The sequence below is a fragment of the Octodon degus genome, unplaced genomic scaffold, assembly GCF_000260255.1.
Source record: "Octodon degus isolate 3935 unplaced genomic scaffold, OctDeg1.0 scaffold00023, whole genome shotgun sequence".
Lineage (NCBI taxonomy): Eukaryota > Metazoa > Chordata > Mammalia > Rodentia > Octodontidae > Octodon > Octodon degus.
The window spans coordinates 18,473,355-18,497,347 of NW_004524599.1; the positions used below are offsets into that span (position 1 = coordinate 18,473,355).

At 41.9% G+C, this 23,993-nt stretch overlaps 1 protein-coding gene across 2 annotated transcripts in view; it reads left to right on the plus strand.

The window, feature by feature from the left end:
* The window catches only part of Exoc2 (exocyst complex component 2), a 150,560-nt gene that overhangs the window by 99,618 nt on the left and 26,949 nt on the right, over positions 1–23,993 (plus strand). For both annotated transcript variants that reach the window (XM_023712082.1, XM_004628412.3), the window contains exons 21-23: positions 2,650–2,716; positions 6,997–7,113; positions 14,364–14,505. In XM_023712082.1, the coding sequence (XP_023567850.1) occupies positions 2,650–2,716; positions 6,997–7,113; positions 14,364–14,505 (326 nt within the window). The remainder of the gene's footprint in view (positions 1–2,649; positions 2,717–6,996; positions 7,114–14,363; positions 14,506–23,993) is intronic.

Genomic DNA, 23,993 nt, shown 5'->3' on the forward strand with positions numbered 1-23,993 from the left:
CAATTTGTTCTGTGTTAGTGTCCTCTGTACTTGTTACTGGTGAGCTTGGGTTCTGAGGTTGCATTTTGTTCCTTCTTGTCATTTTGTGTAGCACTGTCTTCTGACCTTTGTTGTAGATCTTCGTTGTAGTTATAACCTTAGCACGTACTGAACTTCAGGTGCAGATCTACAAAGTTTGGATTTATCCAGCTGTGCCTGGCTTTGGTCTGGCTTCTGTGCTCAGCTCCTTCCTGCTGCTGCCCTTGAGGGTGAACCTGTTGTGCCCCTCTGGCAAGATTTTCTGCTCCTGGACTAGCTGCATGGTTCTATCCTCTACACTCTCTGCAGGGATTGCAGCTGCAGGGTTACACCCCAGGCATGTATGCCAGGCCTGAGCTGAGCCTGGACAGGACAAGGTGTAGTAGGGGGGAAATGCAGCTCTCCCACACACTCACGGGATCTGGGCTAGGACTGGGTCTGGGGTTTCCTGGGAATGAGGCAGAAATTCCTACTTGGCAGCCGGGGTGGGGGAGGTGCTGCGGAGTGGTGCGGGGTGTCCCAAGGGGGTGGAATAGGGTTTCACCCACACTGGGCTTGGGCTGGGACCAGTAGTAGATCCCGCAGGTGCAGGGTAGCAAGAAGTTCTCCCACACACTCACCGGACTTGGGCTAGGACTGGGCTTGGGGGTTCCCGGAATGCGGCAGAAATTCCTACTCGGCGGGCGGGGTGGGGGAGATGCTGCAGAGTGGTGGGGTGCATCCCATGGAGATGGAACAGTGTCTCACCGATGCTGTGCCTGGGCCGGGACCAGTAATATGTCCCGCAGGTGCAGGTTAGCCAAAAGCTCTCCCACACAGTCACTGGACCTGGGCTAGGACTAGTTGTGGGGGTTCCCGGAACACGGCAGAAATTCCTACTCAGCGGCAGGGTGGGGGAGGTACTCCTGTATTTGATTTTAAATCTTAAGATTTCTAGCAGTTGCGCTAGCTTGCTTGTATTGAAGTCATAGTTTTGTATACTTGACCTATGTTATTTTCATAATTTGTTAATCTTCTGAATTTAGCCTTATGAGGGAAGTGTTGAGTGTGCTGAGCACAAAATTAATTTACTTATTTTCCAGAAGAAGGGGCCGTACAAATAATGAAGTACAGAGTGAAAGTGTGCCCTTGTGGCTCTGGCAGTAGGAGGTGCAGGGTGCCCTGTGGGGAGCCCAGTCCAGTCAGGGTGTGATGTGAGCGCCAGGCCACATCCTGGCTCTGGGCTCTGCAGCTCTGGCAAGGCAGCAGCATAAAATGTTGGTTTCTTTTTAATCCAGTTTTTCTGAATGATGTGTGTGGCATGTATAACTTTACTCTGCTTAACATGTGTATGACACAGTAAAGGGCTAGCCAATTAGTTCAGCGGATTAAAGCTCCTACAAGCAGGCCCAGGGGCAGGGGTTCAATCCCTGGCACTGCCATGCTGGCCCCACTCTCGAGGCGCACTGAGACAGCAACTGAGACTAGGCGTGGTGGCATGCGCTTGTAATCCCAGCTCTTGGGAGGCTATAAACAGAGTCTGATCTAGTAGTGAGACCCTGAACATCCTGTAGACCCTTCCCTAAAATAAAAAAAACTATATGACAGAAATAATGTTGTACAAAAATAAATGACTCTTAATTATTATTATTTTTTTTTAGTATTAGGATTGAATTGATGACCTTGTGCTTGCCAGGAAGGTGCTATGCAGCTGAGCTGTATCCCTGGCCCTTCTCTTAAATCTTTAATGGACAGTTTAAGGATTTTTTATTTGTCTCCTCCTACTGATTTTTGCTTTTCTGTATATAAAACTATAACCTCTCTCAAGACCTAATAAGGTTCTCATTCTTTTAGGTTTTGATTTGATTGTATATATTTGAGTTGTGAATCTACCAGAATTTGGATTATTAATCAGAACCTTGATATTAATTAGACTCCTGTTGCTTTGGTGCAACTTCTGGTCCCTTTATCCCTGGTCTCTGTTGTATGCTGCAGTGAATTTGTGAACCCCGTTCTGTGCGTGCCAGTGCTGTTGCAGCACTCAGTGCCCTTTCAGTGCTCTTCGGATTGTTGCCCTCCGTTACCTCTACATTTGAGGTATTTTTTATTGTTCTTTAGGAATTTTAAAGTCAAGTTCAAGGAAAGAAGTCTTGCTGAGGTGTTATGTCTGTATATTAGTGGGCTTATGATGCCTTCACTCTGCCACCAGTTTGGCTCTGCTCACTTGTGGGTTATCAGCTCATTTCCTAACTTACCCATGTATTATTATCAGAGTGTGTAATTCTCATAGGCAAAAAATATGTCAATGACCTGACATTTTCCCTTTGGGTGATTTGTTTTCAAACTATATTAAGCCACTTTTGAAGAGACCAAAAGGAGATTTTATATATGGCCCAGTTGATAGTACATAGATAGTACATATGGCCTTTTCTGAGCAATACTTTTTTTTTTGGAACTAGGGATTGAACTCTGGCCTGTGCTTGCCAGGGAAGTGCTTATTCCACTGAGCCATCTCCCCAGCCCCCTGAGGTATACTTATTAAACATAAAAACTTGTTGATTTTTATCAGAATATTTTAAAAATAATATTACATGTAGCTCATTGTATTTTAAAACTTAATACGTCAACTGAATTCTTCTCTTCTGTATTCAGCCTCTCCATAGACATCTCTTCTCCTGATCTGTTTGGAAGCAGCCAGGAAGACTTCTGTTTGACTTCTGTAAGTGAGATCTCAAGCAGAAAGTGACGCCTGTCCTCGTCACCACTTGGGGACGGTTCCGCCTCACTGCAGCAGCATGCGGCGTGGAGGCTACCTTCTGGGCAGCTCTGTGGGGGTGTGTGGAATCTTAGTAAGCACAGTGCTGAGTGCCACACCTCGAGAGCTCTCACACTGGAGCTCCACTTAGCCTGTCCTTGCAGGGTCTCCGGGCCCGTGGGTGCCCCCAGCTGCCTGACACTGGAAGTTGCTGTATAGAGAGGGAGGCCAAAAGCGTGGCGGTGCCCTGGCATCTGTCTCAGCAGCTGCAGGAGCTCCCTGCGGCAGCTGCCCGAGTCGCTGGGACTGTAGGCACCAGGCCTAGCTTTTTGGGTTCCTGTAATTATCCACATCGCATGGATGGCACATGCCTGTAATCCTTTGAAGTTCTTGTCCCTCCCATACATACAGAAGAAAAAAGGGAGAAAGAAGACATAGCTCTGGGGTCCGATGTCCAGTGCTGAAAGAATGTTCCCTAAATGAGTCAGTTCAGAGGTGGAACTTTGGGAGAAGTACCAGGATCATGGGGGCTCTAACATCATGGGGGCTCAGGCTCCACCCATCTGCTTCTCTCCGCTGCACTCCTGTGAGCTCCCACTGTGTGCGAAGACAGGCGCCAGGGTCAGAACAGTCAGATACACACACAGACACGCACATGCACTTGGGGTGTGCGTGTGTGTATTTTAGATGCAGATTTTATGTTTAGTTTTATATGTACATACTTTGTTTATATGTATTGTGTATATTCACTGTGTATGCGCATGCATGTTTTTAACATACACATGTATTTAGGAATGCATACATATATTATCATGTTTATAAATTTAGCTGTTGAGTATCAAGTTCCAGCTTCGTTAAAGAAAATATCTTCCTCGTGATGCATTGTGTGTGTAGATCTTTAAAAACTGAAGTATGAGCTAAGTTTCCTGCCCTGTTATTCACAGTTGCTATATTTATCAGTATAAATTTCTAAATAATAAGTGGCTTGGTATATTAAGAAAAATAGTTTAGTAAAAGTAATTAAAGACCTTATTCTGGGTTTACTTACTTGTAAGACTAGGTAGAGAACATTACCACTCACTGAGATGAACAGAGTCTGTGAAAGAGTAAACACCCAGGCAGGGGCAGGCTTGTGGGCCTGGTGACTGCCCAGCAGCAGCATCTGCTGGGCAAGTTTACCTGTTTATCTGGATCCCAGGAAGGAACCACGCACTCTGTCAGTCAGCTGTGTGAATGTGCTGAACAGAGGCCTTCTATATATGAGGACACTAAGGAAACGCTAGCTGTTTTGTCCAGGTGAACCTATGGCTGAAGTCCCCCAGCAGCTATGGCAGCACCCCAACCATCCTGAGATGGGGCCAGCTGGGACTCCTCAGAAAGGAGCACTGAACACTGGGGTGGTCAGTCCAAGGCCTTTTTTCTGGGACAGTGGCCCGCTGGATGAACTGCCTGCAGAGATGGCCTGTGTGTCAGGGTGTGAGATCCAGGTTCTGGGAGGCAGGCTCATGGCCCTGTGCATGCAGCTGGTTTCTGCCGCCTCTGCAGAAGCAGCGTAGGCAGCAAGCATGGTACCAAGGTCTGAGCCTGGACGTGAGCTGCTCCAGCCCCGTGTGGAGGGGCTGGGCTGCTCCACTTGCAGAGTGAGAGAAAGGGGTCTGCCGTTAGAAATAAGAATGGGGTTCTGGGAGTTTGAGGACGGCTAGGCACAGAGGCGTTGATGCTCTCTGAAAAGGAAGTCCCAGTGGAGCGGCATTCCTGGGAGAAATAACGAGCCTCTGAAAGGAGCAAGACTTGTGTGACAGGTGGGGCCGGACACGGCATCTCCCACTACTCATCCTCGGAGAGCAGAGTCCTGCAAAAAGAGGGAGGCCAAGTGATGGGCTTGTGGGAGCCTTTTCCTGGGATGCAGAGAGGAAGACTGAGGCCAGGGTGAGGGAAACCACCTTTGAGATAGAGAAAACCTTGAGCTGCAGGGCACTGTTTCTGTTCTGAGGCTTTCCGAACCAGCCTGACTCAGCAGGGGCTACTTCTCCAGGACTTGGAGAAGCCACCATGTGCCAGGCTGACGGGCTTCTGACACCTGCCAGGCCTTTGTTGTGCCCTCTGCCATGCGGATCCTGCACTGAGCCTGCACTGTTCCTCATCCCAGGGAAGGAGGAGCACCCAGAGGACAGGCTGTGGCTCTGCTCTCTGCAGTCCTGAAGATGCTCACAGCCTCCGCTTGCTGCAGCATCCAGCTTCTGTCCTGCTAGGCTTTCCAGAAGGTTTCGCCTGTTGGCGAGTGCAGATTGGATGGCCCTGAAGACTCCTGGCCAGATTTAGCCTGTCTTCTCTCCACTGAGATCTCTTGCTCTGTGTCACCCAGGAGGGTGGTGGATAGGGAAAAGCAGAGATACAGGAGGGAGTCCCTTCCATGTGACTAAGGACATGTCACCATGCATGTCCCAGATGCAGAGAAATGACACAGCACTTGTGCTTCTTCATATGCAATGCTGTGCTCAGTCAGCACTTATCTGCCTGAGGTGGTAAGAAGCTCTTAGTTAATCATCCTGGCTTAACATTTGTGATGTTCATTTGTTCTACCAATTCAGTTTCATCCCATTGCTCAGACTTGACAGAAACAACCCACTAAGAGTGAGACTTGAGAGCACTCGGGTGGTTTCTGATTTGAAAGGAATCCTGCACATGGAGACAGGAAATTAAATCTTCGTGGCCAGCTGCTAGGTGCGGGGAGTTAACTCGGGAAGAAGGGTGGAATTCTCTGAGAAACCAGTCAGTCTTTGAAATACAGTATCGCTGATGGAAAGTCTTGTTTAGTTGCTGTAAAAAGGACTGCCTAATAATGCTGACACCAGCTTGGGACCAGAGGGATGTGCAGCCTTGCGCCCCAAGGTGTGGGCCGACTTGCGCATCGGCTCACGCTGTCTGTCTGGGTCTCCTGCACTTTGCTCACGCGGCGTGGATCAGGGCCACACACCTCCTACTACCCTGCAGGCCCCGCTTTGTATTCCATGTCTCCAGGTTGCTGGCAAACCTCTCTGACTCCTTCAGAGTTCCAGGACTTTGATCATTCTTTGACTTTTTATTTGTAATTGTTAAAGAGGGCAGAGACTGGGCTGTACTGTCCCATAAATAAAGATAGGAGCATCTTGGGTAAAGAAATGCAGGTCTTGGGACATTTGATACAATGATGAGCTCAGTTAAAATTGAGCTAAATTATTGGAAAAGTACTGAAAGATGTAGGATTTGCTTGGCAATGGAGTTCTAGTTCTTCTTTGGTCCAGATATACTTGAAAGAACAGGAGCCTGTTTGTTTCCTCATTATCTAGACTGAACTACTTTTTTTGTGGGCTATTTTGAGTCTATACAGAAAGAATAAGCCAAGTGCGGATAAGAACTTTTCCTGGAAAGTGGCTTAGCCTTACTTTTAGTCAAAGGTCTGAGTAGAGGACCTGGATGAGTCACAGCTGTTCCAGAGAATGCTGTTGGAGCTGCAGAGAACCCAGGCCTGGGCAGACCGCAGCAGCAGTAGCAGAAGCAACAGGGGCCCTTCCTGGAATTCTACTAACAAAAATAGTTCTTCTGAACTATGAAAGGGTATGGTATTTGCCAGCTTTGGGGGATGATTGCTCTTAAATTAGGCAGACAGAAGCCTGGCATACGTAGCAGCAAGAGTGGCTCTACCTTCTGCTTGGCTACGCAGCCACTTCCTGTGGCAAGCTGCTGGCCTCCAGGGCCTCACTCCCTGTGGGAAGGAAGCTCCTTCTATGTGCAGAACATTCTGGAAGGCCTAATGTTTGGAAAGACCCATCCAACATATGGAAGGTCTTTCTCTTCCGAGTTGAGAAAAAGTTACAGATTATTTTCTGATTTCTATAATTTCTATAACTGGTTATTTAAAATAGCCACTTGTGTAGTCTCCTTGCATACATAAACTATGAAAGGAAACATCATTGGATCCTTTTGTTTGCTGGTGCTGGAGCTGGAGTCTTGCACGTGTTAGGCGAGTGCTGTGCTGTGGAACTGCAGCTCAGCCTGTTTCACTCTTATGTAAAAATGAGCCATGCGTGGGAATGTGGAATTTGTTTATGTTTCTGTTAGTGATAGGAAAGAAGCAGTTGAGAAAAGCCAAGCATTGAATAGTGATGTTAGAGATCAGAAGGGTGTAGGTAAACTTAACAAGTGATAGCACTTCGCATTTGCTGCTGTAAATGTAATTTACTCCGCATTTGATTTGCTTTCAGGAACAGCGACTTTTGATAGTCCTGAGTAACTGCTGCTATCTAGAACGTCATACCTTCCTGAATATCGTGGAATACTTTGAAAAGCACAACTTCCAGGGAATAGAAAAAATGACCCAGGTGAGTGAATTCTCATAATTGCACAGGCAATGGTTTTACCGGCCTGGCTATTTGCCCGCCTTAGTGCCTATGCTGTTTGCCTGGTGTGCCTGGGCTGCTTCCCCGTGCTTCTTCCCTTTCCTGGCTCTGGCACAGGCTGGCTTTGCCTGATTCCCTTCATCTCATGCTTCATCGCCGTGGTTCACGCTGTCCGTTCTTCTCCAGTGAGAGCTCTCTGGAGGTTAGACTTGGTTTATTCTCCACAGAACTATCCAGGGCCAAGGGAAGCAAAGTGACATCTGAAGCCCAAACCTGTAGGAAAATCAAAATTGACACCTTGTAGGCCCAGGCTTTACACACAGCCCCCATCCCCCTGCAGGTTTGCTGAGAGCCTAGAAAGAAACCTCTTCCTGCTCATGCTCACTCTCCTTCCTCCCTTCCTTCCCACATGACCACAACGATGCGTTTGTTGTACTTAGGCACACACACACACGTGCTCAGCTCATAGCTGCAAGATGTTAGCAACTTACCTGAAAAATACTCTGGTCACAAGATAGCAAGGCTGGACAAAAGTAAGCCCTGTACAGGTCACTGGGGTAGGTTTTTAAAATAATGTTATCTCTTGTTTATGTTTTTTTCAAGTAAGCAAAAAAGGAAAAAAAATGAAGTAACCTTCTTGGGCAAAGGTTTATCAGATTTCTAAGTAATACTATGCTAGAACCACTTTTTAATGTCAGTACACTTTTCTCAATGCACAGATTCAGAAAGATAATGCCCTTGTTAATCATAGGATCAAAATTTACTCTTGGTGGACTGCATACTTTTTATAAATGATGGTTCTGGTTCATGAACTAGATTGGGATTTTTTTTTTCTTCACAGAATGAAAATGTCAGAGTGGGCGGCTCTGTCTTGTTTTCCTGCCTTTTTGTAAAGATTAATCACTCTGATGAGAAATGTTGTGACTTAGGCTTTAGAGCCAAATGTCTGGTTTATTTCCAGAAATTTTGTGTTAAGAGTAGCAAGATGATGTCTTGCAATAAAAGATACTGTTTGTAGAGAGTGAGCAGTTGGCTTTTATATAATGAGGTGATGATGTGAATATATTTCTTAGAAATTTTATTTAGCATTTAAAATACATAAAATGATTTTTTTGACTTGCTCATAACAAAGGTGGTTTTTTCCCATAATTTTATTGAGAGACAAATAGCAATGAGATAGTTTCAAATCAAATTGGTAGGACAGTTTCGATAATTAACACATTGCATACTCTCTTCCTAGTGGTTATTTGCTGTACAAGACGCAGACATGATATCCTATTTACAAACACCATTAGAACAAATCCCTCTATTCATTAAGAGAATGTAACTATATATCTATCCAAACCACTTTGAATACACAGATACAAAATGGATATTCATCTGTATCCCCTTTTTTGTTAAGTTCGGTCATTTGAATATTATAAGTGTGTTAACTCAGCAAAATATATAAAATGATTAAAAATTACATACAAGAAGCAATAAGTTTGATTTTTCTCTAGGTTTTTGTAAAGTAATAAGAACTGTGTGTTGTGTCAGTTTATATAATTAAGAAACAATGAAATTGACATGAAGTTGTTTTTTTTTTTAAATATCTTTCCTGATCTGTCCTGATGATTTTGAGAAAAGTAATATATAGTATCTGGGTTACAACTTAGAATATATGGCAGGCTGTTTTCCTCATCCAGAATTTAGATTTTTTTCTATTTGACCATTTTGAATATTTTGAAATTATTTGATTGTGGCTGAAATGAGTAGATACTAAAAGAGATTGATATTACAGCATCTGTGGTGATTCATTTGTTACATGTGAATCCATTAATTTTGCAATGCCAACCAAGTAGAACGTATCTTACATACAGGAAGAAAGTTGCCACTGGCCCTGTTTTTATTGCATATTCCTTTTCCAAGAGACAGATCCCTCCAGTGGCCTCACAGGTACTTGCTAGCCTGTGGCTGAGCTCTCTCCCTTCCTGTGTTTTAGCTGTTGGGGAGATGGACCCATAGAGGGCTTCTGCCACATCGCCTTTGGCTGCTGGATGTGCTCTGGGGCCTCCTTCGGTGAGGGCATAGTTGACCAGGAATCCCTTTTCCTTTGTAGAAAGGGCATCTAAGTTGCAACATGAGGGCCCCACTTTGTCTGTGTCTCACCAGCACCAAATACTGCCATTCTTTTTGTATTTGTCAGCCTTGTTGCTTTAATTGGCCTTCCCTAGTAACTAATGGCACTGGACATGTAGACATTCATGTATTGTCTGTGTCCAAGGCACTGTTCATCTCTTCAGCTCATTTTCAAATTTGGTTGTTCGTCTTTCTAGCAGTGATTTTCAGATTTGTCACGTTTCATTTTTTCCTCCTAGCTATTGCTTGCTATGTTGTTCATAATGATATCTTTGGGGGCTGGCCAGATAGCTCAGTAGACTAACGCACTTGCTTAGGCAGAACACATGGCCAGAGTTCCATCCCCCACATGCCCACTGATCCCAGTGCTTGGGAGGCTGAAAACAGGAGGATCACTATGAGTCCGCTCTATATAATGAGACCTTGTAGACCCTGTAGTAAATACATATAAATAAGTAAACGATATTAAAAAATAAAATATAATGATATCTTTGGGTAAATTCTTTTAATGTTTTTGAGATTGTCAGTTTTATATATACTGTATGTGTTTTTTCATCATATTTTGTCAAAATCTTTCTCTGCTTCAGCATCCTATTTATATTTTTCCAGAGGCCTCCTAATGTTGACTTTTGTGTTTAGAGCTATAATCTAGCTTTCTTTAAGGTTTCCTGTATTAAGCGAAGTGCTGAGGTTCATACTGTTTTTCATGCAAGTACCACCTCATCCTATAATGAGGTATTGAGGAGTCTTTTTCAGATCAAGTGTGAGTGGCTTTGTGTTGGACTCCCCCTCTGGTCCACCTTTGTCAATGTGGCGTTGCGTTATTTACTATAGCGCTACAGTGATTCCTGAGATCATGTCATTTGAGTCTTCCTACTTGGTTCTCTTCAACCTGTCTTGGGTATATTAGGTCCTTTCCATTTGTGTATAAATTTTAGGCTTAGCCTGTGCAATTTTACCAAATAAAGACCTTTTAAAAATTGACTGAATTTGGGGAAGATTAATAATACCAATTGTTCCTATGTATGTAGTTATTTAGGACATCTTAAACTATTTTAGCAGCATTTTGTTGTTTTCAACAGAAATTTTGTATTTTTTTTTTTTAATTTACTTTTAGGGCTGGAGCTGGCTCAGTATAATAAGCGCTTCCCTGGCAAGTGCAAGGTTCTGAGTTCAATCCCCTGTTCTGCAAAAAAAAAAAAAAAAAAAAAAATTACTTTTAGTCTTTTGATGTTAATATAAATAGTAATATATTATAAATTACTTGACTAGTAAAATTATAATTGATACTTTGGAATCTTTGATGAGTATGTGTTTGTGGTGCTTCGTGAATACACTCATGTTCGGTGCTTGATATGTGCTCGTGACACATCCTAATAGTTTTTAATGTCCCCTCTCACTCCCTTTCTCTTGACATCTTTCGGTCCCCTTTCCATTTGAAAGTACCTTCCCTGTTTCCCAGAATGTATCTTTCATTTTACTATTTAATTTATTTACTCTTCAGGTCTTTTTTTTTTTTTTTTTTTTTGATGAGAGACCACATGATATCTAAGCTTGTGTGATATATTTCACATAACATGGACTTAGTGTGTCCATTTTCCTGCAAACAACTCCATTTCTCTTTCTTCATGGCAGAGTAGCATCCCGTTGTGTAAGTAGCATTTTGTTTATCCAGTCAGGTGCTGAGGTACACATAGACTGTTTCTAAGATCGCTATTATGAATTCTTTGCTGTAAACATGGATATATATGTCTCTAACTCTTTGAGGACGATATCTAGAAGGGGAATAGCTGGATCATGCTAATCTTCTCTGTATCATTCCAATTTTAGTATATGTGCTGCCAGAGCGAGCGTCTTTGCCAGCATTTGTTTTAACTTAATTTTCTGATTCTAATTGCCATTCTTTCTAGAGTAAGGCAGAACCTCAGGGTTGTTTTAAATTGCTTTCTCTAGGGGCAACATTGATCATTTCTTCTTTATTTATTGACTGTACTTCTGACGGGTATCTGTTTGCTTCAGTTCCCATGTTTTTGGTTGGTTCTTTTATTTTTGGGAAGTATTATTTTTTGAGTTCTTATATGTTTTCAGTATTAGACCTTTCTCTGAGAAATAGTTGGCAAAATACTTTCTCATTCTATAGATTGTTTCTTCACTCTGTTTCAATCTGATACAATCCCATTTGTTGGTTCTTGGTCCTATTCTCTGTGCAAAACAGGGTTCTATACAGAAAGTCCTTTTTTATGCTTCAGTTTTACCTATTTTTTCTTTCAGCAGGTGCAGTGTTTCTCTTTTAACATTTAGATCTTTGATCCATTTTTATTTTAGTTTGGTACATAGTGGGAAATATTAGATTCAATCTTCTGCATGTTGACATCCAGGTATCCTAGCACCATTTATTTCAGAGGCTATCTGTGTATATTTTGGGCCCCTTTGTCAAATATCAAGTAATTATATTTGCTTGTGTTTTTTCTGTGTCCTCTGTTTTGGCCCACTGATCCTCCTATCTGTTTTTGTCCCAGTATGCGCTCTTATTATCACTTTAGCTTTGTGAAATAACTTCAGATCTGGCACTATAATGCCTTCCACTTTGCTTTTGTTGTCCAGAGTTGCTTTTGCTATTCTGTATCTCTTCTGGGCTCATCTGAACTTCAGAATTGTTTTCTCCAGTTATGTGAACAATGCAGTTGGTATTTTGATTGAGAGTGCATTAAGTCTGTATAAAGTGTTGAAAGAATGGGCATTTTAACTACATTAGTCTGCCTGTCCATGAATAGGGGATATCTTTCCAATTTCTGATGTCTTCAATCCCCTTTTTCAGGATACCATACTTTTCACTTTCATTTTCTTAGTTAAATTAATTATTCAGCACTTAATTTTCCTTGGTGCTATTATAAATGGTATTTTTCCTAATATCTTTTTTAGTGAGTTCATTGTTAGTGTGCAAGAATGCGATTGCTTTTTGTACATTAATTTTGTACTGTACTATATTACTGAATTTGGTTATTAGGAATCTTTGGGTAAATTTTTTTGATCTTCTATGTAGAGGATTGTGTCATTTGCAAATAATCTGACAATTTGACTTTTTTCTTTCATATATATAATTCTTAGTTCTTAATTGTTCTTGATAATTTTTTGAGTACTACGTTAAGCAGAAACGGTGGTAGTGGGCATCTTTGTCTTCTTCCTGATTTTAGAGGGAAAGCTTTCAGATTTTCCCTCTTTTCATATGATTCTGGCAGTAGGTTTATCATGAATGGCTTTTATCATATTGAGATAAGATCCTTTTGTGCCTATTTTCTTCATGTTTTTTATTTTAAGTGGATGTTGGATTTTGTCAAAGGCTTTTTCTACATCTTTTGAGATTATCATATGATTTTTGTCCTGTCTTCCATTTATACAGTGTATTACATTTATTGATTTGCGTGTATTGAACCATCTTTGCATCCCTGGAATGAAGACTACTTTGGCACCATGTATAAACATTTTGAAGGCTAATTAGCTTCTCTGCCAGGATCTTGTGGAGAATTTTGTATCTGTATTCAGTAAAGAGATTACTCTACTGCTTTTTTTGGTTTGTATCCTTTTCTGCTTTTAAAATCAGGGTAATGGTATTTTCTGAGAATAACTTTGGGAGTCCTCCTTCCTTTCAATTTCTTTAAAAAGGAATATTGGTGTAGTCCCTGAAGATTTTGTAAAATTGAGCAGTAATTTCATCCAGATCTTTGCTTTTCTTAATTTGTAGGTTTGTTTTTTTTTTTTTAAAAAATTGCAGTTTCTATTTCATTGGATTATTGAGGGTGGGTTTTGGTTTATTTGTTTTTAATGTATTTAGTATAGGGTCTAGAGGGTCTCACTATGTAGATCATCTCTTAGTGATTGTCCTGTTTTCAGCCTCCCAAGCACTGGGATTGCAGGCATGCCCCACCACACCCAGTCTCAGTGTCTCAGCATGCGCTCGGGGCGGGGCTGGCCGTGCACACCTGGGATTGAACCCAGACCACTGTCTCTGCCTGAGCAGGTGTTTTTAGTCCACTGAGCTATTTTTTAAAAATATTTATTCAGATTTACCTGTTAGCAGTATACCCATTTATTTTTTTTTCCATTCTTATTTCTGTCATACAGAAAATACTTCTTACCTAGACTTTTTGAGGGTAAAGAACGTATATTATGGTCGTTTACTCCTAAATATTTCAGCATAGAAAACCTTAACAATTTTACATTTTGCAATACTCATCCTGCCTGGAAAGAAATTCTAGAAGGAATGGCTTAATCTTTTTTTTTTTTTAATTGAGAAACAAATAGCAATGAGACAGTTTCAAAACCGATTACTAGGACAGTTTCAATAGTTACTACATTGCATATTGCTGTCTTCGTAGTGGTTATTCATAGTACAAGATGCAGACAGGACATCCTGTCCACACCATTAGCACGAGTCCTTCCTCTCACTGAACCAAGAGAAAGCAGTTGCATAGCCATCCTAACTATTTTGTATGTACAAATACAAAATGGTCCTTCATTTTGGCCCTTATTCAGGGTTTTTATATAATTATTCAGTTTTAATAATTCATATGTATCTAGGACCTTCTCTGAACTTTCCAATTCATTAGAGTAGAGGTTTCCAAAGTAGTTATCAATAATCTCCTGAATTTCAACATTGTCTGTTGTGATTACTCCTTTTTCATTCCTAATTGCATTGATTTGAATCTTTCCTTTTTTATTGAGATTATCTGAGGCTTTGACTGTTTTGTTTAGTTACGTATCTTTCTTTGAACAACCAGCTCTTTGATTCACTGATTCCTTGTTTTTGTTTTTTGTTTTTTTAGCCTCAATTCTCTGATCTTTATAATTTCCTTCCTTGTACTGGCTTTGGGTTTGGATTTTTCTTGTTTTTTTAGGACCTTGAAGCATACCGTAGTTATTTATTTGGGCTTCCTCTGTTCTTGTGGTACATACAAGTAGGTGTTCGTGGCTGTGAGCTTCCCTCTTAGGACTGCCGTCATGTGTCCTTGCTTTCGGGTATGTCATGGTGGTGGTAGTTCTTAGCTTTAAGAACTGTCTCATTGCTTTTTCTTGCACTCTCACCTGGCAGCTCAGTCTTTCCTCTGTGTTTCTAGGTTAGCATGGCCTCACTGAAAGAACTTGACCAAAGACTCTTTGAGAACTACATTGAGCTGAAGGCAGATCCCATTGTCGGCTCCTTGGAACCTGGGATTTATGCAGGCTACTTTGACTGGAAAGACTGCCTGCCTCCCACAGGTAGGTGGACAGAGTCAAGGGGGTTCTCTAAGACTTTGAAGTGTATCTACAGCGATAGGTGTGAGTATGCTTTTACCAGCTCCAACAGTTTTCCTTATTCTTACCAAGGGTGGAAAGTTAGATTTCCTTTTGCTTCTTATTCATTTAAACACATTTTTTGGGTATTTTTATCATTGATAAGCAGTGGCATAGTTATTAATTCAGAGAATCATTAACTGTACCTTTATCACTATTGCTCATTTTAGTGATGCAAACTTGATTCCTTTTTTGCATAAATATAAGAGAATGACTATGAGTGACAATTTCATGAAATGATCTTGTAACGGTCATCAGAAAATGTATCTAAGAAATCTTGTCACTTTTCTGTCCGACCTAATTATTGATGCAGAAGATAGAAAATGTGTAGGAGTAAGATTATTGCAGTAATTCAGAAAAGAAAATGAGCCACAGAAGGATGACCAGCACAGTTCCAGTATTATCTTGTAATGTCAGTTCAAAGCCGCTTAAATCACTTTATAGTATGTATTTTTAAAGTAATTATTGCTTTGTAACCAAGTAAGCATTTTAATTAATCAAATAATTTTCACCTTTTATGAAATACTGTGGAATGGACTACATGAATCCAAGCTACCTGTTAAATAGAAGTGGTGTTTATTTAGCAGTGTCTGTGTTTATATTAGCCGTAGGTTATATGTGGATGCTTATATGTAGATGTACCAGTAAATTATTAATGGGTTTGCCTTATTCTTTAATCTTTTAACTGCAGTATTTGGCTTTTATCATGTAATGCTTCTGTTAGATGGTAATAAAGTTGTTTATTGTTTAGACACCTTTTGTTTTTATTGAGTAGTGTTCACATACAGTGATGACAAAAACCTGAATTATTAAATTAATATTTTCTGGCTACGGTTACTCAGTTTTCTGCTATCATGTCATTGGTAGTCTTCTGAGACCGTATTCCTCCAGCAGGATGTCATTGATCTTTCCCTTAACTCCATTACTTTTCCATATTCTTACCTCACTGTGCCCAAACTAGGTTTTACTGCTGCTTTAATTTTCTGCATGTGTGCAGTGCATAGTGTCTGCATTCACTGTGAGGGCTCAGGGTCCAGGCACTGCAGGCCTTCATTCTATTTATGCCTCGACCCCAGCTTCCCTTCCCATTTGCAGAAGGTCTATCCTGTAGGTTCCTGTTATCTACCTTTGATTTTGCTCTTCAAAAGAGAATCTGCGTGCTCTTTAAACTCTGTGTCTGATCTTCTTCACTTAATATTGCAGTGGGCCACAAGGTTCATCCATTTTCCTGTATTACGCAGTATCTTTTCAGAACCTATATTAGATCCAGAGTGAGCCTTGTTGCAAACCCTTGTAGTGTGCTCCCCTTACAGAGTCCACTCCGTGGAGTTGTGTTGTGCAGGCCTGTGCCAGGCCTCCAGCTAGCATTGGTTTGCCTATCCTGAAATGCACCTTCCAGCTCTTCATGGTCTCCCTTCTCTGCCCACCCCTTCCTACAGTGCCAGGCCACCCCTGTGCTCCCCTGTGCTTCTGACCCTCTTCCTGCAGCTACCACTGTCATCATTCCTCCTGTTTGTGCCCCTGTGCACTGGCAGGTGTTGTCATTTGCGGCTTCCTTGCTGGACAGCTCCCAGTGTTACCCAGGGTCAGTTGCAGATGTTTGTGTAGCTGTGTTGGTGAATGAAGTCTTGTGGATTATGCCAAAGTTTATCTTCCAAGTGTTTGCTTTGTGCTTTTGCTGCTTTTGCAGTGATTTTTACAAAATGTATTTCAGTAGGACAGTAGATCATATAGTGTCCTTGTTTCTATTGTTGTTCATCATTCACTTTCTTGTCTGAATTTTTACATGACAGCTGTATGTGCTGTAAGTTTTGAGCAATGACATTTCAATTAAAATAGAACTATCAAGTATATCTAACACATTAACAGTCATCATGCAAAAAATGAATTCTCCAGTATAGATGGGTTTTGCTAAAATCACTATTTTTCAATGCCTACGTTTGACACTTGCTGTTGGCACCAAGATGACTCTTACCTTGTTGGATATGCATTCAAGATAAGATTATAAATTACTTGTGACGTTTCTCTGGGGATGGAGACACTCATGACATGGCAGACCAGAGTTGGTGACTAAATATGTTGCTCCCCCAGCAGTGGTTCCGTCTATTCACGGAATGCCGTGGATGTGGAGCAGCCACCCTAGGCCGAGCTGCTGATTCTGACAGGCAGTCTGGGCATGGGGAGGAGGGTTCCTGGGGAGGAAAGGTCTTCTTTCTCATTGGGTCATCTCTTTAAAGGTGTCCTTAGGAGAAAAAATTAGTTCCCTGAGGCCCTGAGCTTGTGGGTGTCATCAGTGCTTTGGAGGGGCTTCCCAGGTCCTGTGAGTGAACAGGAGGACAGAGCCTGTGTGAGCGGCCAGGCCAGCTCCTGGCTGTGTGTTCTGCTTAGGGTTTTCAGGTCCTCCAGGCTAATGTGCATAAGGTGTCCAGAACCCTTCTCTGTCATCTTCATGTTTTTTTCAACTGTGGCATTGCACTAGCATAACCCATTTACATGTCTTAGTATTCAGGTTTAAAAGTGTTTAAAGAATAATTGACCTTCATCACAGTATTTAACCTGGGATAAATTTTTAGACAAAGTTAGGACTCTGTTGGCTGTGTGACATTAAATGTATGCTTTTGTTTTCCTTTTAAGATAAACTTCCTTTCATAAACAAGTGACACTTGACATTGTATACGAGAAATAGATTTACTCTTTCTCGGATTCCAAAATTACTAAGAAATTTTCTGTATTCTTTTCATTTTTATAAACCATCCCGTTCTGTTCTTTGTGTAGTTTTGACTTCATGGTTACAGCTGATCCTCAGCTCACAGTCATTTAGTGATTCTGAGTTGGTTTAAAGTTGACTTGAGACCTCATGTAAAGTGAACAACCAGAGTAACTGGATGCCGAATCTCCCAAAGTAAGTTTCATTGACAGCTGCAATGTTACCTTGAGTTTTCATCTCCAAAAACTGAATTCGCCAATTAATAGGTAACTGATTACTTATTGCTATTGTTACAATGAATTTAGCTTATGATACTGTATGTGGCCATTAAAAGCAATCCAACTGATTAATTTCATGATTCAAGAAAAATCACCCGTTAAAGCCTGACAGTTGGCTATTTAGATACCTCTTTGTGTAGATGTCTGTAAAGATTCTTCTGGCTAGTTCTGAGTCACAAAACTATTGTTAAGATTGTAACTCTTATACCATGATTATCAAGAGCTCTGTTTGTATTTTGTAAATTTTATCTAAATCCAGAATACTTTTGGTCTCTTCTCAAGTACACATGGAATTTCACATCTTTAAAAATTTAGAAGTTTTTTTCTTTAATATGCTAAAGTACTTTTTCCTATGTAAAAAGCTATTTTTTTAAAAATTTGATGAGTGAATTGAAATTTAAAATTTCAGCTTAAAGCTCAATAAAATTTAGCTTTTATTTAGCTAAAGTATTTAACTGAATTTAATTCAAAAGCTTTATGTTAATTATAGTAAAAGAAATTATAGTGGGAAGGAAAAACATTTATGTAATTCTTGAGTATATCTGGTGCCATCCAAAAGTGGTGTTCTAGAATGATCAGAGCCACAAGAATGACAGCAAGGCTGGATGAAATGGGCCCCAGGGGTTGCACTGAGCTCAGTCTCTCTTAAGTGAGCCCCAGCCAGGGAAACTTCCAACATTTATTGAGGGCTACAAACAGGCTAGGGAATGTGCATAACTAATTCAGTGTAAACAAACTGCCATCTATATTGCCTTCCGGTATTCACCAACTAGTTTACGTGTCACTCACTAGTTGGTAACTTCCCAGATAAAGGGACAAGCGGACAGGACACTGCCTGCAGGAATCCGTTACTACCTTGTCTCCAGCTTGCCAGTTGCCAGGAGCCAGTTTCCTTAGGCTTAGGCTCGGTCCTTTGTTCCTTGCTCCCTTGGTACAGTACACTTAGGACTCGTATCACTACAAGTGGAGCACAGTTGCCACTTGGGTGCATGCTGAGAGATGGCCAGTGCAGGATGAGCTGCACTCAGGGGCACCATCTGGGCAGGGAGTAACAGATGCCTGGCAGCACAGCAGCGTGTGGGGCAAGAGTGCAGTTCTGCATGGAGGACAGAGCCGAAGCCAGCTGAGCCACAACTCTGCTCCTGTCCGTGTTTGTTTACCCAAAACAATTTCAGTTTTGTTCAAGGATTTCAACCTTTCAGAATCTGTCTTGTGGATACTTTCACTCAACTCTGTGAGACCCTGCATCATTAGGTTATCTCTGCATCTTGTACTTTGACTGATTCAAAGTTCCAGGCATACTCTTGAATTTCTAGAGAGTAAAATGCTAGAAGACAGGAAATAAAAATGGGAGTTTTTATTTCATTTGCAAATCATTAAAAACTATTGGCAGATCTTACAGCCTGATGCGATCTCCTGAGGCATGGATCACTGAATGCCTATGGGTCTAGAGGAGTCCTAGCTTTGTGGCCCACAGCCAGCCCTCTGGAATGTAGGGTCTGTGTCTCTAAACCCAGCCAACCACAAGTCAGAAATAATGTATTTAAGGGAAAAAAAACTGCATCTCTACTGGACATGGACACACTTTTTTCTTACTGTTATTCCCTCAAGAATAGTCTAGTGGCTTTTTACCCAATGTGGCCATTGCAGTCAGTAGTGTCACTAACCTAGAGCTTATGTAAAGTATGTGGGCGTGCGGACAGGTTCTGTGCAGTTACCACACCATTTTCCTGAGAGACTTGAGCAACCATGGTTGGGATCCAAGCTCTAGATGTGCTCAGCAGCCAGCTCCTCATGAATAAGGAGAAATATGAGAGAGAAGAGAGAGAGCGTGTGCACGTGTAAGTGCATGCGAGTGAGCACACACGTATGATGGAGAGTATCCATCGACTGGTAGGTGTTGGCTAAAGGAAAATGCATGCATTATTCCTACATTTTTATTTAAAAAGCCAACATGTCAGGTTAGCGTGTATAGCATTAGGCCTTGCAGAGGGGAAATTATAGAATCACGGAGAGCTTTAAGACGCCGCACTTTGGATTAGGAGTCACAGTACTGTTGACAAGTCGAGTCTCCTACATTGATCTGTGGATTTGGTGCATTCCCAATCCAATCCCCAACAGGGTTTTTTGATAGAAATTACAAAATCATGGTAAAACTTATTTGGAAAACTGGGGGGCTTTGAACAGCCCACTTAATCTCAAAGAGGAGCAGAAAATTAGTCTGTTCACAGTGCTTGGTATAGGGACTTGTAAACCCAGCGTCATATAGGGAGTGTGGTATTACCGCAAGGATACACAAGTAGATCAGTGAAGTAAAAACCCATACACAGGCATTCAGCTAACTTTCATAGAGGTACCGGGACATGTCCCTGACAAAAGAAGGTTTTGTCAACAGATGCATTGGAACAAGTAGATGAACATAGGAACCAGCTTTTCACAAAGACATATGAATGGCCAGTCATGAATGGAGGTCACACATTATTTAAAATCAGTGTCAAGTAAATAAACCATAGTGGGATACCCTCCCAGACCCACAGGAGTGGCTAAAATCAGAAACTGACACTACCAGTTGGCAGAGGGATGTGGAGCAGCTGGAACTCTCCCTGTCATGGGGAACCTGTAAGAGGGTGCAGCCATGCTGGAAACAGTTTCTTACAAAACTAAACATGAATCTACCCCATGATCCACCCGTGATGCATGTAGGTATTTTCCCAGGAGAAATAAAAAATATGTGTATAGTTAGACTTATCTGGAGGGTCATGCTGATTGTACTTACAAAGAGCTATTGCAAAGGGAAATGTTGAATTTTTTTTATTTTTTTATTTTTTTGTGGAACCGGGGATTGAACTCAGGCCCTTGCGCTTGCTTATTTCACTGAGCCATCTCCCCGGCCCCTTAAATGTTGAAATTTTTAAGAAGTTTTTTATAGTAAAATACAAATTGTCATTAATTCCTCTCACGGTACTCCCTCTTACTTAAACACACTTCTCTCACCTTTTTTGACACTTTAAAAGAAGTTCTAGAGTTCTCTTTTGGGGCTTTACAAAGTGGGGTAAAAGCTGATGTTGATTGCTGCCCTTGAGTCGTGTGCACTAGGTGGAAACACGACGGTGTCCCCCTGCGACTCACTCACCGGCCCTGCCGCCATGCACCTTTGCCTCTGTCCCAAGTCCAGATGACCCTGAGCAGGATATTGGACTTAAGGGAGTTAGGACACCAAGATGGCTGCAGTCCTCAACCAAAGACACAGAAAAGAACTTCTAGAACTGCCTCCTAACATGAGAAGAACAATGACATAAGTATGCTTGAAGGGAGAGGAGTATTTTGAGGGGGGTTAATGGCAGTATATCTTTACTGTTACCGTTTTTCTAAATTTAAGGGCTCACTGTATATTTCCATCATAACTTGTATAATAGCCACAATATTCATTAAGAAGAGAATGTGTCAGACTGTAGTGTGTTCATTTCTTGCAATGGCGTACATACTGTGGAGTACTCATCCTTGTTGTTACTGATTCTAAGTACTTAATGATGTGGGTGGATTTTTAAAACACATGGTTAAGCAAAAAAAAAAAAAAAAGAAAGAAAGAAAGAAAGAAAGAAGAAAAAGCCAAATACAAATGAGTACCTTCTGTGGAAGTCCATCTGAGTGAGGTGTGGGGGCAGCCAACTCATATAGGGGACTGGCTGGGACAGTGGGGGGCTGGAAGTGGCCCATCTCGCTTCTGCTGATAGTTATGCAGCTACACACTATGTCAATTCCTGTTGGATTGTTCACCTAACCTCTTACCTCTCACTATATATAAATTTTACTCCAAATTCAAAGAGTTGAGGGGCTGGGGAGATGGCTCAGTAGAATAAGTGCTTGCCTAGCAAGCACGACGGCCTGAGTTCAATCCCTGGTTCTGCAAAAAAAAAAAAAGAGTTGGAGAAAGTTCAGTCAAACAATAAAAATTGAATTGCTAGAAAAAACCATACAAAAACACAAAGGTGTAATGAGATAGATGACTATAGGGTCACCTGTGTAATTATGTAAGAACTGGGGTTAAAAACTGAGGGAAGGGAAGCCAGCTTCGCATGCGGGGCACGGGGCTCCAAGGGTAGGCTTTCTGTGAATCTGTCCTGTGCACCTGTGACCTCATCACGTCTGGCCTTAAAGCCAAACCCTCTGAGAACATGGACATCAGAACAGATAGGTGCTTGAGAATGACCAGGGACACACCTAGTAGCTGTCCTCGCGCTTCTTCATTTAAAAAAAAAAAAAAAAGAAAGAAAGAAAAAAGAAATAGGTCTAGATAGCTGCAGAAGGCAGCACTATAATCAAATTACAGTTATTGTTAGCATTTTCAAAAACAGAAAAACACAGCAGACTTCCGAGAAAGCTGTTCCCAGGACCAGCCAGTGTTCACGTCTATGCTAGTAGCCCACGGCTGGACACACTGTCCATCAGTTCTCTTATGTTCACGAATGCAGTCATGTCAGCAAGCCTGTTCTATGTAAGACACTGTACAGATTTTCCAGGTGGTTGGTCGTTTTCTGAATTGTGTAAGTTTAAATCTCGGCAGAGAAGTCGACCATGCCGTACGAGCAGAGCGTACTGTGGTTCTGACGTGAGGTGGTACGCGTCAGAGCCCACTTGGCACTTTCCAGGACGGGAACCTTGTGCTGGCCGCTAGCGGAAACTCTTCCATGCTAGTCCTTCGTCTGTGCCAGGCACTTTGTGTGTGTATCATTGCACTTGTTATTGGCTGTTGATTGGGAGAGTGATGGAGGTTGGAAAGAGTGTGTATGGAGGGCAAACATTTTGGTAAAAAATATAATAGCATTTGATGGCAAAAGTGTTAAGTACCAAAATAGATCTTGACACTATTATGATTTTATGTGTTTATTTTCAAAAATCACCTTCTTGGACTCCATGAGGTGAATTTTCTCTGAATTAAAATTAAAGTCAAGTGAGTTTTGAGAAGAGAAATATGTTTAGAAAAAAGACTTGGCAGTTTGGTTTTGGTTACTCTGGTTTTAAACTGACATCATCGTTTGCAGTTACCTAACAAAACTTGAGTTCACCGCCTGTGAAGAGTGCCCCTGTTGGCTGCAGTGTGCACAGCTTTTCTCACACTTCCTCTTCTTCCCGCTCTGTGATTTCAACTGCAGATCTTCTTGTGTCACTCAGCCTCTGTGCAGAGTGGTAGGTGCTGGTTCCTTCCTGTGTGTAAGCTATTGCCTCAGTTTGCACATTCATCTGCTTGGTTGGCTAGCCTGCAGCAGCATGCAGGAAAACCTCTGACTATCTGGAGAGCCACTGGGGTGCTCAAGGGATGGGCAGCCCCCAACCATCTGTCCTTGCCTGGCTGACCCTGCTCAGACCTGCCAGCTCAGCTGAGTCCTCTCCACAGCCTGCGAGGATGCAAGTTGCTCAGCTCTGGTCATGACGACCCTGCGTCACTCTGGGCCTCATCAGTGAGCACCAACTGTTCCTGTCACCAGTACTCAATCCTTAGTTGCTCTTGCCAGTCCTCACACGGCACGCCCTGTCCTAGATGTCTACACTGCAACCTTTGCCTGACTCTCCTGTTGGCATCCTAGCCTGCCCTGGCCTTGTCTTCCCACCTGTCCTGCTGATTCCGATCTGCTGCAGCATGTCTGCTCTCTGTGTCTGTAAGGAACAGGCACTGGCCAGAGTGTGTGTTTAGCAAAATCTCTGCTCAGTAATTAGTTGAATAGACCATGAGAAATATCTTGGCAAGGCTCCTCACACTAGAGCTGGCAGGAGATACAAACAGCAATTAAAATATCAACTCACAGTTCAGATTTTGAGATTAAACATTTTGGGCCAACTATTTTTTAATTCAGTAAATGTCAAAGAAGGTTGATTAAATAGGATGACAGAAAAATAACATATAGACCATCCCTTTAAAAGGAATTAGAATGTTGTAAATGAAATACATGTAATATTGAAGATCTAAACTCAACTGCATCTTTCTAAAATTCTTCTGAAGACTGGGCTTCTGGAGATTTTAGGGCACCACTGTGAATATCATACTCTTGGTATGTGGAGGCCCCTTCTCCCAGTCCATTGTGCGCTCCCAGTATGGGCTGTGGTGGCGCCCAAGGCTGCCATACCTCACAGGGCAGCCACTCCCCTCAGGCTCCTTGAGCTCGCTCAGGCCAAGCAGCCAGGTGCTGTAGGAGTTCTGCTTTCCATCACATATCGGCCCCGTTGGGTGGACTTCATCTTCGAAGAACGTCTGTGTTGATGATCCTTTCCTCTACTGAGCTCTAAAGGAAGAGATTTTATACTCCTGGGATTGTTCTTAGTTTCATTTCCAAAGTATTGTGAGATAGATTTTAATGTTCTCATGTTTGGTCTGTTCATAAGCAGAGAGATTTTGTTTTCTAAAGGAAGATTATTCTACCAGTCATCTTATT